General features: G+C 44.5%; 1 protein-coding gene across 1 annotated transcript; it reads right to left on the bottom strand.

Moving 5' to 3' along the window:
- Positions 1–4869: 4869 nt before the first annotated feature.
- Positions 4870–14989, bottom strand: LOC141073537 (microtubule-associated serine/threonine-protein kinase 3-like). The gene is made up of 11 exons (XM_073560804.1): positions 14900–14989; positions 13801–13886; positions 12683–12891; positions 12146–12284; positions 11922–12054; positions 11564–11729; positions 11349–11447; positions 10027–10152; positions 9811–9877; positions 9105–9178; positions 4870–4949 (listed from the first exon to the last, which is right to left on the bottom strand). Exons 1-11 carry the CDS (start codon positions 14987–14989, stop codon positions 4870–4872), a joined length of 1269 nt encoding a protein of 422 aa, XP_073416905.1.
- Positions 14990–16404: the final 1415 nt, after the last annotated feature.

Raw genomic sequence — 16404 nt, 5'->3', positions numbered from 1 at the left:
AGGGAGTTCCTCGGGCCTCAGTAGTGAAGGGGAAAATGAACTCACAACAGGGGGGTTGTATTTAATTTTTTTGTAAATTTGCTATACTGTTCCAGAAATATGAGCCTTTTTATTTACTTGCTATAATTATGCTCTTCACTAAGGAGAGGTGACTTACAAGGACATATATTGCAGAGCAGCCCAAAGACCCGCCCCAGAGGATCCTGTGAGCCTTGCCCCATGGTAAAGTCAGTACTAAATAAAAAGGCCTATATCCCCGATACATACAGAAAAGCTACGGAACACTCTGGGAAATAGCAGGGAGAAAATAAGAGCACAACCTGGCCATTGTTGTCCTGGTGACAGGTCCTCTTTACAGTCTTTTATCTTCTGTGGTAAATGCTCCAGTAGGTGAGTTATGGCCGTGGAAGGTGTGAGGTTATTATAATAGTATTGCCTGTGTGTGTGGTTGTGACACCTTGATCCCCTTTTTAGTGCACTGACCATTTCCAACATACAAGCTGGATCACCCGGGAACTGGGGCTGCCGGGTGCAGAGCAGGCGAGGTAATAACAGCGGGACTGTGGACATCGTGGTGCTGGAGAGTTCAGCACAGTATTGCCCCATGGACCGAGTGATCAACAACAGAGGGGATTTCAGGTGGGTGAACATTTCATTCCTTGGGGGTATTGGCCTGTTTTATCATTATTCATCTGTCATCAGGCACTGAGTATTTCATAGACATATTTACCCATAACACAGGGGCTTCATCAGCGTAATGTCTGTTGTAACGTGTTCCCAAAGAGCATCTGGCACCAGACTGACCATTTCTGGTGCTACTGACCCTCTGGATATTCATCAGAGGCTCAGACTTATTTTGTCCTCTAATCAGAAACTGTGCACTTATGGGTTTTTACTGGATGGTTGGGAAGCCATCACTGCTGGCTAGTGCGGATTGCCAAAGCTGATCCAGAGGTGGCAGCAGTAACCAACCTGACAGCACTAGCCTGAGCAAGATGCTGGGAATGACGTCTTCACTGAGCAGGCTCCTCTGCAGCTGGGACTGAATGGGAGACCGTAGAAGGCAAGGCTCGAAGATTCCTCCTGTGCAGGGGCAGGAATCCGACACCTAACACATGTGGCATGATGTATTACCTGAAAGGTGTTGCAGGTAATATGTTGTTGGATGGAGACATTTTTTTTTTGCCATCCACAGATGTGAATGAAGAAAATCTCACTATATTTTTGCAAGACACACAATTGCCGCACGGCTCTGCTCTGTCTTGTACTCAGGCGTGATTCCCAGCATGCGCTCTGCTCTGTCTTGTACTCAGGCGTGCTTCCCAGCATGCGCTCTGCTCTGTCTTCTACCCAGGCATGCTTCCCAGCACGCACTCTGCTCTGTCTTGTACCCAGGCGTGCTTCCCAGCATGCCCTCTGCTCTGTCTTGTACCCAGGCGTGCTTCCCAGCACGCGCTCTGCTCTGTCTTATACTCAGGCGTGCTTCCCAGCATGCGCTCTGCTCTGTCTTGTACCCAGGTGTGCTTCCCAGCATGCGCTCTGCTCTGACTTATACTCAGGCGTGCTTCCCAGCACGCATTCTCCTCTGGTTTGTACCCAGACGTGTTTCCCTGCATGCAGTCTCCTCTGTTTTGTACTCAGGCGTGCTTCCCAGCATGCACTCTGCTCTGTCTTGTACCCAGGCGTGCTTCCCAGCACGTGCTCTGCTCTGTCTTGTACCCAGGCGTGCTTCCCAGCACGCTCTCTGCTCTGTCTTGTACCCAGTCGTGCTTCCCAGCCTGTGCTCTGCTCAGTCTTGTACTCAGGCGTGCTTCCCAGCATGCGCTCTGCTCTGTCTTATACTCAGGCGTGCTTCCCAGCACGCATTCTCCTCTGGTTTGTACCCAGACGTGCTTCCCAGCATGCGCTCTGCTCTGCCTTGTACTCAGGCGTGCTTAACAGCATGCGCTCTCCTCTGTCTTGTACCCAGGCGTGCTTCCAACATGCGCTCTGCTCTGTCTTATACTCAGGCATGCTTCCCAGCATGCGCTCTGCTCTGTCTTGTACTCAGGCGTGCTTCCCAGCACGCATTCTCCTCTGGTTTGTACCCAGACGTGCTTCCCAGCACGCACTCTGCTCTGTCTTGTACCCAGGCGTGCTTCCCAGCATGCACTCTGCTCTGTCTTGTACCCAGGCGTGCTTCCCAGCACGCGCTCTGCTCTGTCTTATACTCAGGCGTGCTTCCCAGCATGCGCTCTGCTCTGTCTTGTACCCAGGTGTGCTTCCCAGCATGCGCTCTGCTCTGACTTATACTCAGGCGTGCTTCCCAGCACGCATTCTCCTCTGGTTTGTACCCAGACGTGTTTCCCTGCATGCAGTCTCCTCTGTTTTGTACTCAGGCGTGCTTCCCAGCATGCACTCTGCTCTGTCTTGTACCCAGGCGTGCTTCCCAGCACGTGCTCTGCTCTGTCTTGTACCCAGGCGTGCTTCCCAGCACGCTCTCTGCTCTGTCTTGTACCCAGTCGTGCTTCCCAGCCTGTGCTCTGCTCAGTCTTGTACTCAGGCGTGCTTCCCAGCATGCGCTCTGCTCTGTCATACTCAGGCGTGCTTCCCAGCACGCATTCTCCTCTGGTTTGTACCCAGACGTGCTTCCCAGCATGCGCTCTGCTCTGCCTTGTACTCAGGCGTGCTTAACAGCATGCGCTCTCCTCTGTCTTGTACCCAGGCGTGCTTCCAACATGCGCTCTGCTCTGTCTTATACTCAGGCATGCTTCCCAGCATGCACTCTGCTCTGTCTTGTACCCAGGCGTGCTTCCCAGCACGCGCTCTGCTCTGTCTTGTACCCAGGCATGCTTCCCAGCACGCTCTCTGCTCTGTCTTGTACCCAGTCGTGCTTCCCAGCCTGCGCTCTGCTCAGTCTTGTACTCAGGCGTGCTTCCCAGCATGCGCTCTGCTCTGTCTTATACTCAGGCGTGCTTCCCAGCACGCATTCTCCTCTGGTTTGTACCCAGACGTGCTTCCCAGCATGCGCTCTGCTCTGTCTTGTACCCAGGCGTGCTTAACAGCATGCGCTCTCCTCTGTCTTGTACCCAGGCGTGCTTCCAACATGCGCTCTGCTCTGTCTTATACTCAGGCATGCTTCCCAGCATGCACTCTGCTCTGTCTTGTACCCAGGCGTGCTCCTCAGCATGCGCTCTGCTCTGTCTTGTACTCGGGCGTGCTTCCCAGCATGCGCTCTGCTCTGTCTTATACTCAGGCGTGCTTCCCAGCATGCATTCTCCTCTGGTTTGTACCCAGACGTGCTTCCCAGCATGCGCTCTGCTCTGTCTTGTACCCAGGCGTGCTTCCCAGCATGCGCTCTGCTCTGTCTTATACTCAGGCGTGCTTCCCAGCACGCATTCTCCTCTGGTTTGTACCCAGACCTGCTCGCCAGCATGCAGTCTCCTCTGTTTTGTACTCAGGCGTGCTTCCCAGCATGCAGTCTCCTCTGTCTTGTACTCAGGCGTACTTCCCAGCACGCACTCTGCTCTGTCTTGTCTTCGAGCCAGCCACCTGGTTCCAGCAGTCATGGTACTTTGTTCCCCTGGGCCTGCCCCTGATGCTCTCTGTATAGGAGGTGGTCCTCGTGAAAGGGGTATTGGTGTGCGTCGTAATTCTTGGCAGCCCACCCACTCACTGCAAGAGTCCCTCCTTCATAAAGGAAACAAGATGTGTCTGCTTATGTGTCACACACCACATAGCGGCTAGGGTTGGTAAATGTTACAATGACATTTCCCAGTGAATGCATTTGTATTGGTGCAAAGCAATGTAAAAGTTGAAAAACGCTTCAAAACCACTGTGTCTGAACATATCCCAAGTGGTGGAGGAACATTTTGGTCTGGGGTTAATTATTTTGCCTTATATACAAGTCATTAACCTGGAAAGGATGTACCGTAACATATTTCCCAGCAAAGTCCATTTTGGTTTCGTTTTGGTATGTTTTTTGGTGCACCGGTAAAAATGGCATTAAACTCTTACAACATTATATAAAGCTGTGACCTAGGAGTCAGGAATGCTTCCAGGGGCGATCCCCATGATGTTCCCGTGTCATTTGAGCAGTGTTTCCATCATTTTCAGACGTTTTTAGACCTTAAAAGGACCCCCGGGGGATCGCGGTAAAAATGCTCGGGTCACCCATAGACCTACATTGGGCTCGTTGTTCTGTCCGAGTACCCGAGTATTCCAATTTGCTCGACCCGAACAACGAGCACCCGAGCATTTTAGTGCTCGCCCATCACTAATGATCACCAGTTACTTTAGTGTTTAACTTTATTCAAAACCCTTATTTCTTACTATTGTTGAAAGCTGTTTTCAATTGGACCACTGATGCAATATGTACTATTAGCTAATTTACCTTTAAGACACTTGTTACTCTGCTTTAAAAATAGATTTAATAATGTAATTAGTCCAATTGGATTTGGACTTCATATCATCAGAGAATCTAAAAACTTTTTTTTTCATACGTTGAAGCTTATAAGCACTAATTGTATGTACAACGGCACTGATCTAATATGTACTAATATTGCTACTTAGCATCAGGAATAATTTAATCGATCTAAATGTACCTGACTACCTATTATTTGAAAAATCATCAATTATTATTTTTTATACATCGAAGCTTATAAGCTCTAACAGTATTTTTTGTTTTGCAAAAGAATTGGATGCTTTTTCTTTTATCTTCTCTGGACCAAATCATAATCGTAGCACTACTTTATTGGTATTCAATCTATTGCTCTTAATATTGGGTATAACGATCCCTCTGTTTGCAAGTCCATTTTTCTTGTGTTTACCCATTGGAAATTTTTTAAAAAAATTGTGTATTATACAGTATTCAATAAAATGTATTATCTTTTAAAATTTACTGGGCATCTGCTTCCGTATATTCACATCCAGTACGTTCTCCAGTTTTCTAAATGGCGCAGACTTCAGATCTTAATGACACAGCTCGTTTATCAAGTAAATGATGATGAGAAGTAGCTGAGTGCTGGACAATCAATTCACTTATCATCCTGCAGCACAAGAGGAGCTCTGATTAAACCCCTCAGTTATTAGGCATCAGGCGCAGGTCTACACATCTGTATAGTGCTGTCACATGATAATATTCCTAGTAATACATGTGATATCATGGATCACTATCTTAGTAGAAGCCATTATAATGATATGACAAGGGGAAAATATCATATATGTCCTACTGCTCTGCTTATTAATGCTCCGAAACTACTCCTTAATATTACTACAATACTGGGCCCAAAGCCTTCTGCTGTACTACTGCCAAATTTACCCACCACACATTGCGTAAGACACATGGACTATAGTCGTATGGGTCTGAATGTTGACACTAGAATTGATGTTTGGGAAATTGCTGAATGGCAGCTGTTCACCTCTTATATCAGCTCCTAGGGATTATTGTCTGCTATCTTTGAAAAACAGGGACGCAGGGTCATTGAACAATCATGTTTGCTAATATGTTGATTACACATTGTACCAAGCCATGGAGCTTGTTTACTTGGAAAACAGAGGAAGACAAACTGCAAATTAATTAAATACTCAAACGAGGTATGAGACACTGCAAACATCCCCCAATCCTGTGGAAAAAATACCTGAATAAGAGCTGTGATGTATAAAAGAGGATCTGCTTCTGTATCAGGTAAACTTTACAAATCACAGCCAGAAACACTCTACAAGACAGCTGCCGGTACACCATGGCTCCATCAAGAGGGACTCAGATTTAACATTCTGCAGGATGCCAGCTTAACGACCTCAGCCCCAGCTGGAAGAATACTGATCTGCTACATTGACCATCACTGAACCCATGGTCTGCTCTGAAAACCACCTGAAAAATCACTCAGAAACTGCACCAAAATTTCTATGTATCTCTTCAGTGTCTTTGAAATTCTTCAGGTTTCCAAAAACACCAAGAGGTTGAAAGAAGTGAGCCGACCATTCTTCAGGCATATTCTGTTTCGCAGAGGCTCAACCCCAGAAGATGCCTGGGCGTCAGTTGGAGCATTTAGTGACTTTTTGTCTTAAAAACGCTCTCATTTTATGCATTGCTTAATGGACTTATCAAAACTTCTGACAATAGGTCCAAGAAGCACTAAAAAAAGCTTAAGAAAATGAGACTGCATACGTTTGGGCAGCAAGGTGGCTCAGTGGTTAGCACTGCTGCCTTACAGCACTGAGGACCTATGTTCACATCCCACCATGGACAACATCTGCAATGAGTTTGAATGCTCTCCCATGTTTGTGTGGGTTTCCTCCAGATTCTCTGGTTTTCTCCCACATTTCAAAAACATTCTGATATGGAATTTAGATTGTGAGCCCCAATGGGGACAATTTCAATAATGTTTGTAAAGTGCTGTGGAATAAATGGCTCTATATAATGGGTAAAATCAGTAATGTATATGCTGCTTACATAGTCATTCATATATTTAGAAACAGGAATGTTACATTATTATTTTTATCAACTAACAAAATGCAGAGTTAAGTTTATTCATTAATAGATGAAAAAATCTCACTAAAAATATTTATAATTTTTTTTATTGATAAAAGGATAGAAGGAAAAGGGAGGGAGAAGATCGGGAACAGAATCAATAGGCAAAATGATAGTCAGGAGGGCAGCCGGGGTCAGATACCAGTAAGAGTCCAGTCAGACAAACAGTATGAATACAGCGGAGCCTGGTGACAGAGGCGATACATGTCCGGGTAGAGATGTAACAGAAGGCCACAGGTAGATGGTGAAGGTTCTTCTATACAGGTCCAGCAGTGATGGTGGATCTGCTGGACTTCAAGGAGGGAGAAGATCGGGAACAGAATCAGTAGCTGAAATCATAGTCAGGAGGGCAGCCGGGGTCAGATACCAGTAAGAACCCAGTCAGGCGAGCAAGTAGGATTACCGCAGAGCCTGGTGACAGAGGCGATACATGTCCAGGTAGAGTTATAACAGAAGGCCGCAGGTAGATGGTGAAGGTTCTTCTATACAGGTCCAGCAGTGTTGGTGGATCTGCTGGACTTCAAGGAGGGAGAAGAACGGGAACAGAATCAGTAGTCGAAATCACAGTCAGGAGGGCAGCCGGGGTCAGATACCAGTAAGAGTCCAGTCAGGCGAGCAGTAGTATTACCGCAGAGCCTGGTGACAGAGGCGATACATGTCCAGGTAGAGTTATAACAGAAGGCCGCAGGTAGATGATGAAGGTTCTTCTATACAGGTCCAGCAGTGATGGTGGATCTGCTGGACTTCAAGGAGGGAGAAGAACGGGAACAGAATCAGTAGTCGAAATCATAGTCAGGAGGGCAGCTAGGGTGAGATACCAGTAAGAACCCAGTCAGGCGAGCAGTAGGATTACCGCAGAGCCTGGTGACAGAGGCGATACGTGTCCAGGTAGAGTTATAACAGAAGGCTACAGGTAGATGGTGAAGGTTCTTCTATACAGGTCCAGCAGTGATGGTGGATCTGCTGGACTTGTGGGAGCGAGATGTGGAGGTTTCCTGTATTTTAGATGTCTTTAGGGGCACAACTCATAAGTAAAATGTTGGACACAAATGGTAATAAGTGTTTGTAGTATAAGGTTCGGCCACCGGCCAGTATCTGTATATGTACTGAATCTTATCAGATAACAAAATACATAGGTAAGTTTAATAAATGTGGAAAAAAATTAAGCAAACTTAGAATTTTTTTTTATCTTTATAATTTTATTTAATAATAGGATAGAAGGATAAGGGAGGGGTAAAACTAGGAACAGAATCAATACGTGTATGAAAAAGCTCTGTCATTAATACTGTTTGGGTAGAGCTATTCGATAGCGCTATCCATGAAGAAAGTGCACGGGTAGAGCTATCCCATAGCTCTATTCCTAAAGGAAATGAACGGGTAGAGCTATCCGATAGCGCTATCCATGAAGAATGTGCATGGGTAGAGCTATCCCATAGCTCTATTCCTAAAGGAAATGAACGGGTAGAGCTATCCGATAGCGCCATCCCTCAATGTTCCTGAGCGTAAGCTATTTCACATGGTTGAGCGCACTTGGGATCTGCCCCCAAGGCCCTGCCCATGCCCAATGTTTGGTCCGTAGACCGCGGCTAGGAGTTAGTCCCGCTTCAAAACAGGTCCAGCAGTGATGGTGGATCTGCTTGACTTCAGGGCGCTCGATGCTTAGGTTTCCTGTCTTTCAGATGGTTCTAGGGCAACAGTGACAACCTGCAAATACTCGAGCAGCCCTGGATAATCCACGCCGGCAGGATGATAAGATCCGGCGGAAGATGGAACCTATGAGAAGAGAAGTGAATATAATGTAAGTGATGGGACGCCATCGGACATGATACTACTGTGCGGTCACTGTGGCCGGACGGCAGAGGAATATTATCACACAGAGGTCAGGGATCATTGTCAGCCATCATACATGTGATAATCCCATCACTGACAGATGACATCTGCTCCACATGAATGATTCTCACTGATATCACACAACATGGGGCTGATTTTCACACTTACCTCGTCTCTTTTTCCCCTTTTTTCCTTTTTCTGATTTTTCTTCTTCTTTACTCAGATTTATTGTAGATTTTCTTTCCTCCTGAGCAGGAAATTCTGATCATAAAGTAAAAAATAAAACCTCAGTAACGCCATATCCTAATGGGATCTGCTTTGTCTCCTGTATATAGTAGGATTGTTCTAGTCCTGTCTCCTATAGTCCTAATAATCTGGTATTATATCATAATAGGGCAGAATAAGTCCTATATAATGTACATAATCCCATCTGAGGGGCATTAGCTGTGTCACTGATATAGAGCAGTAAGCGTCCTGTGTGCCGCCATGTGGTGCATCACTGATGAGCGATATTCTATTGTAGGAGACGATGTCTCCTTATGATGATGGAGGTTATTGGACGCTGCAACGCATCTCACAGAATCCATGAAAAATCTCCTGTGCAAAATTAGTGAAATAGAGATAGAATATGGGCCCACGGACAACATAATTGTGATCCATGAATCATGAATAACATAGGAGACCTACTATAGGAAAACCATGTGGAAATGTTTGAGACTTGAAGTCAACATTCAGATTGTTGGTGCTGCAGACATGGACATACCTGATAGTGGGGACGAGGATGGTAAGATGCTAATGGCGTCGTCTCTATCAGCTATTGGGGAAGATTCTTTCTGCCTGTTTGGAAGAAGAAAAACACATGAATCACAAGGAAACACAGTATAAAAGGGGTTGTCTCACTATAAGAACACTGACTATAAGGCCTAATAGGACATATGACTGCCATAGTGGGGAAGGTCTAATGCTCAAAACTAACTTTTATAGACTGGAGTGGAAAAAAACTACCAAGAAAGTCTGGCAGGTAATACTACATCTCTCCTACAGTGTGTGTATTACTAAAAATGCATGACTGGCCACAATCATGGGCTGTTATCACCAGCGGTTTCTGAAGCCAAAAGCACAATGACTGCTAACCAGGGGGCGGAGGATGCTGCATGTGATATTATGGTATTTCTGTCCTATATTTGGTGTTGTGCACATATATCAGCCTGAAGTTCCCAGTAATGACCCCATAATCTACTCACATTTTGGAGCTGTCAGTGTTGGATGTTGGGGTACACTCTGGAGGAGACTTGGGATCCTCATCATTCATCATTCCGTTAGTGGTGGTATAGAGCTACGTGCGGAAGCAACAAGATATGAAATCATTTTATGTTTAAGGGTCTTTTTATGCATATTTTGGATTTATTAATCACATACTTACTTTAGAAAGCCTTTCAGATGATGATGTAAAATTTTGAAAGTCATACCACTTATTCTCCTCACTTGTAACCTTCTCCTCCTCTGAGACCAGATGTTTAATCATATTATAATGGTCTATAAGACATAGACAATCAAGTGTTAGTAGAGGTTGTCAGTATAACACAGTCACCATTTATCATTAATATTAATGGGATCCGATTATCACATAATATGGAAGACGAGACACGCAGACACTATGTCTAGATGATGTCTTTTCTACTTACTGACAAAAAATAAACTGGTGTCCACATCTGATGCAAGCTGAGGAACGTACACCGGCTTTTGTCTTAGAAGGTTGTCAAAGTCTAAATCTCTAAGGAATGCATGACCCTTGATCTCAAATGCGCCTCCTGGATAAAGAAAAACAAAAGTGATGGGGACATTGTCAGAGACAGCTCCATACCAACAAATTAAGGGAAGCTCTTAATCAAGTAGGCTGGGACTATCTCATGGTAACTGGGGATTCTGACCATAAATGGGACATGTTTAAGGATATCCTACTAGAATCCGGTAGAAAATGTATACCCTCTGGTAATAAAATGCCCGGGAATAAAAAGAAACCACCAATTTTGCAAAACGATCTGGATAAGACGTCTGAATGAGCAAAAACTTGGCAAATGAGGTTTAATGTAGATAAATGTAGAGCAATGCAGCTAGGACGGAATAATACTATTGCTGCATATACATTAAATGGGAGAATACTTGGGAATACAGAACAGGAGAAGGACTTGGATATTCTGATTACAAGTAAGCTGAGCAGCAGTACTCAATGTCAAGCAGCAGCCGCAAAAGCAAAGATTTTAGGATGTATAAAAAGAGATAAAATCCAGCGATCCCAATGTATTGTTACTCCACTATAAATCACTTGTGAGGCCACATGTAGAATATGGGATCCAGCTTTGGGCTCCACATTTAAAAATGGATATTCAGAAATTAGAGTCAGTTCAAAGGCGGGCTACTAGATTATTACAAAGGTTGGAAGGCCTCTCATATGATGAGAGGTTGGAAAAGTTGGGCTTGTTTTCCTTAGGAAAAAAGACACGTGACTGGCGCATGTCTTATTCCTTCCAAGGGCCATACTAAGGACCAGGGGGCACTCATTACCGGTGGAAGAATGGCAATGCCAGCAGCGAAATAGGAAAGGGTTCTTTACAGTAAGAGCAGTCAGACTGTGGAATGCCGACCAAAAGAAGTAGTAATGGCAGACACTATAACAGCTTCTAAAAAAGAGCTGGAAGATTTCCTCAGTGCACATAAGATTGTAGGTTATAGGTAATTTGGTGACAAAATGAATAATTGGTGGAGAAAGGGAGAACTTGATGGACCGAGGTCTTTTTTCAACCTATGTAACTATGTAACTATATCTGAACAGTTTATCTTAATCTGAATGAATTACGTAACCGAGCAGACATGTAGGAAATAGAGTGAAAATCTCAGCAATGAGAACTATAAATGGAGAAGCTGATGGAGAAGTAATGATCCTCATGGACATGAGTGATATGTCCTCGGTGTAACAAGGGAATAGTGATAGTATTGGATATGTTACCTGTCCCAAGTCTATCCACAGGATCTTTTCTGAGCAGCTGAGTGATGAGGTCCTGAGCATCGGGTGGAATAGTTTCATTACTGTCCCAAATTATATCTCCTGTTATATAGAAAATTACAGAACATAAAACCTCTTTACTGGACTGTAAGATAAAGCAAAGGAAGTAACTAAACCAAGATGACCAGTGAAAGCCATGATCAGATTATTCTACTTACCATTGAGCACATTTTCATTAATCTCAGTCCAGGAATTTCCATCGAATGGTCTATATCCCATGAGAAGCTCATATAATATGATGCCCATTGCCCACCAGTCCACAGGTCTTCCATAGCCTTTCATCAGGATGACCTCAGGGGCCATGTAACCCGGGGTGCCACAGAACTAGAAACCAACAGAAGAGCGAGATGAGAAATCGATGAAACAATTATTATGACAAGTTCTTGACATAAAAACAGAAATACAGAAGATAAAATATCAGTGAAAAAGATCTCTAGAAATGAAGAACGTAGGGAAGAGACAATAGGGTGATGAGATTTATGCAGAACAAGCTAAGTTCCTGTAGGTAATGCCAACCTCATGGTCCTGGAACTCTCTGGAGATGTCCTCTGCTGATTGCTTGTAGATGTTGGTGTTTGGCATCATGACACCAAGTTTTGAAATTCCAAAGTCGGTAACTTTAATATGTCCAGCAGATGTTACCAGGAGGCTGTGAAAGAGAAGATGGTTTTAGCTTCATAGACTGTGAGATAATAAAGGATAACTTTCCTCTTTTTCTCATACTACAGGTATTCACTTACTTTTCTGGCTTCAGGTCTCTGTGCACCACACCGTAACTATGCAGGTATTCCACAGCAAGGACCGCCTCTGCATAGTACAAGCGGGCCAACGGGACAGGGAAAGGACCCCTGGTGTTTAGAAGGGTCCTACAGTCTCCACCTATAGAAGAAAGGAAATATGGCCGGTGAGGGGTTTATACAGCCGATCACCATGATGTGTGATGAGAAGTGAGCGGAGACATTGGGGCAGGAGACAATATATAAAGATATAATATACTGTATACTGCACAATGAATTAGTCTGACGTCATGATGAAATGTCATCTATGTAACTAATAACATAAAGTGATGTCACATCTCGCCTACAGCTGGAGATACTGACGCTCTCAGTGCGGACATACCGGGAGATCACACAGATCAATGACTTTCTGGCCATCTTGGTAATAACCTATAGTAAATGCTCTGTGGGATGTAACCGTCCACGGGGACAATCCTAATGATATGGGAGGTGATAAGATGTCAGCAGGCATGGGAAGAATATACAATGTACGTGTCCTACCTCCTACATACTCCATGACCATACACAGGTAAGATGTAGTAGGGAAGGAGCAGAGCATGGAGACCACAAATGGACAATCTGCGAATGTTAGGATGTCTCTCTCGATAAAGGCGCTTTCCACTTTCTGTGGAGTATCCAGGTTCTGCTTGGCCATTTCCTTCATAGCGAAGATCTGTTGTGATTCTTTATGGCGCACTAAGAAGACGGACCTGGAGAGAAGGAGAAGCCATGGTTTATAATGATGCCTTATTAACAGTCTGTATATACAAGTCATTATATCATCTTTTAGTAATGTTTGATGCCAGCAGTCCGGCCATCACTAGAAATCCACATCTAGAAATACATAAAAGAGCTCTGCATAGATCACCTATGGGAGGTCTGCACCACGCCACGTCTGCCGGACCCTCACCCAGGTCACATTATAGATGAGAGAATCTACTGAAATTCATCTTGGGCAGATTCGCTATAACCGACCAGTACATACGATTCCGTCCAAATATAAATTGGTGTAAATTCCAATTGCCGTAGCAGGATGGTTTTTAGGCTTTCTCCACAGCCCAAGGCAGAATAAATGGAGGGGAGGGAAGAGGTTAAAATATAATTAAACACATTACACCCCCTTGTCCTCGTCCATCACTGCAGTCCTCCGTCCTCTGTGCCAGTCTTTGGTTGTCCTCCCTTCTGCTGCTGGGGCCGGTGATCGGACTCACATGGTCATGGTGGAGGGTGGGGGTGCAGATGTCATTGGCGTCAGTATCGTGTCACCCCTCACGTGACCGTGTGCAGCCAATCACTATTATCAGCTCCATAATGGGGCCCCGAAAAATCCGAAGATGGGTGCGGAGGACGGGGAAGCGGGGGTGGAGGCGGCAGCATAAGAACAGATGAGGTCTCGGACCGGTGGGTGTAATGTATTCTATCCGCCCTTTCCTTACAGACTGGTTACAGATCTGGTCGCTCAGCGGTATATAACTGAGCTGAAGAGTGACATTGAGATGTGGACAGTGATGTGGACTCTGATCGTTTCCCTATGATAACACTGACTGGCAGAGCACAGGGGCAGAAGCAATGTCATGGGGAACCCTGAGAAATGGGGATTATGGGAACAGAAATCTCACCCAAAAGCTCCGCTGCCGATCCGTTTAGATGTCTCATAGTCGCTGATCCGCGGCTCTCCTGCCGGGATCAATGATCTGATCAAGTCCTAAAAAAGAATAAGAAATAATACTAAGATCTAGAAGCTGCAGGAAAACATCTCAGGGTGTAAAAAATACAGATGCACCAATCAGGAAGGACTAAACCAACATTTACAGATGCACCAATTGTAACGCTACAAATCATGCGCCATCAGGGGAACTTTTCTCAGAAACTTCTCTCCCTTATGTGGATTACAATGAGTTAACATTGAAAAATCTCCCGTTCGGTGTCAGATTTTATGTTATGCACCGTGATATCCCAGAGCTGCATTATCCCCGCTCTTTCCACCGTGGATACGTCTTGCACTTTATTCATTATATCATTGGGTAGAATTGCTTGACACTGCAGCTCCTCTCCACAAGCCCACATTAATATACTGCATAAGGGACTTGTATGCACAACATTTCTGTAATGACGCCTGTTATCTCAGCGGCAGCATTTACAAGTAGGAAGACTGATAGGGCGAGAAAGAAGGGAAAATACAGACTTCCCCCCACTGAGCTGTGACTACATCAGCAGAATACAGACTGTACTCACCGAGGAGGGAGCAGCACAGACAGGCGGCCATAAAACCTCCTGTGCCTGCCGGGGACTGACAGGGAGGCCTGGAAGATCTAACACCAGATCTTCTGATCTCTGACTGGTGATCTGGAGAAGATCAGAAAACAAGGACGTGTGATAGAGAAGATGATGGCTCCTTACCGGGCGTTCCGACGAGCAGGCCGGACCTTCTAGGACACACAGGACTTTTTCGGCCAGATCTTTAATAAAAGCCAAATCTTCAATTTGAGATCTTTTTTCAGCCTATAAAGAAGAAAAGAAACAAAAAGGAAAAATGTGAGAAGAGAAAAGACACAATGGAGGCGGCCATTGTCAGTGACATCGTCTCCTCTCTGCAGATACAGCGGCTCCATATCTGGGGACTCGTCGTGTTTTATATTGGAGGAAAGAAGAAGCTTCTCTCCCACCATTATTATCTAGGATTACGGAGAAGTTCTGTGCGGAGCATCCGCCACTTACCTGGTGTAGTAATGTCCTGATGTTGTGATGTAAATCCGTCAGATAGTCTGACGTTAGTTGGTCTAGTTGGTGTTTGGTCAGGCAATCCATTACTAGCTGCACCACCAGCCGGTGAGTGAAGCTGAGGACGCCATCGGGTGGTGGAAGCACAATGTCAGGGTGATGGGTGGTAAGAATCTCCCACAGTGCTTGTACCTGAAAATTCTGTAATTCAGCCATAGTGAGAAATTGCAAATGCTCTCAGTCACTATAGAACCATAAATGGCGCCGGTGACCCTGCGTACATTCTAGAAGTAGTGACCGAGCTGTGAGGTCATAATGGCCGAGAATCACCAGTGATCTCACAATAGCCGAGCATCAGCAGTGATGTCATCACGGAATCCTGTGATAGAATCTTCAAGGATCGGCACAAATACATGGGGAAAATAAGTGTTTGATACACTGACAACTTTGCAAGTTTTCCCACCCACAAAGAATGGAGCGATCTGTACTTTTATCATAGGTACAGTTCTACTCTGATAGAATCTAAAAATAAAAAAAATCACATTATATGATTTTTAAATTATTAAATTGCATTTTATTGCCTAAGTATTTGGTCACCTACCGACCAGCAGGAATTCTGCCTCTCCCAGACCTGTGTTTTTTAACCCTTTAGTGACAGAGCCGATTTGGTACTTAATGATCAAGCCAATTTTTACACTTCTGACCACTGTCACTTTATGAGGTTACAGCTTTGGAGCGCTTTACCGTATCCCACTTATTCTGATATTGTGTTTTCGTGACACATTGTACTTCATGTCAGGGGTAACATTTGTTTGATATACTGTAACTTTGCAATTTTCAAACTTTTAACTTTTGTACACCTAAATCAGAGAGGTATATCACACAAAATAGTTACTATATAACATTTCCCACATTTCTACTTTACATCAGCACAATTTTTGAAGCAATTTGTTTGTTAGGACATTATAAGGGTTAAAATTGACCAGCAATTTCTTATTTTTCCAACAAAACGTACAAAAACTTTTTTTAGGGACCACCTCACATTTGAAATGAGTTTGGGGAACAAAATAACAGAAAATACCCAAAAGTGACCCCAATCTAAAAACTGCACCCCTCAAGATGCGCAAAACCACATTCAAGAAGTTTATTAACCCTTCAGGTGCTTCACAAGAACTAAAGCAACGTGGAAGGAAAAAATGAACATTTTACTTTTATCACAAAAAATTACTTTAGAACCAATTTTTTTATTTTTACAAGGGTAACAGGAGAAAATGGACCACAAAATTTGTTGTGCAATTTCTCCTGAGTACACAAATACCCCATATGTGGGGAAAAGCCACTGTTTGGGTGCAGGGCAGGGCTCAGAAGGGAGGGAGCACCGCTTGACTTTTTGAACACAAAATTGGCTGAATCAATGGTGGCGCCATGTCGCGTTTGGAGACCCCCCTGATGTACCTAAACAGTGGAAACCCCACAAATCTAATCCCAACCCTAAACCCAAC

This window comes from Dendrobates tinctorius, unplaced genomic scaffold (genome assembly GCF_039654945.1).
Source record: "Dendrobates tinctorius isolate UK_male_01 unplaced genomic scaffold, ASM3965494v1 ptg000305l, whole genome shotgun sequence".
NCBI classification, from domain to species: Eukaryota; Metazoa; Chordata; class Amphibia; order Anura; family Dendrobatidae; genus Dendrobates; species Dendrobates tinctorius.
Note: the sequence above shows the minus strand (reverse complement) of the source record. Positions and strands in the feature narration are given on the sequence as shown.

Excerpts from the sequence above, each read along its gene's own strand:
- LOC141073537 (XM_073560804.1), bottom strand. The coding sequence starts at position 14,989 with ATGGATTGCCTGACCAAACACCAACTAGACCAACTAACGTCAGACTAT. Across the intron at positions 12,055-12,145 it reads AGAGACCTGAAGCCAGAAAA|CCTCCTGGTAACATCTGCTG; the intron begins GTAAGTGAATAC and ends TCTCTTTCACAG. Across the intron at positions 11,448-11,563 it reads TAATGAAAATGTGCTCAATG|GAGATATAATTTGGGACAGT; the intron begins GTAAGTAGAATA and ends TCTATATAACAG.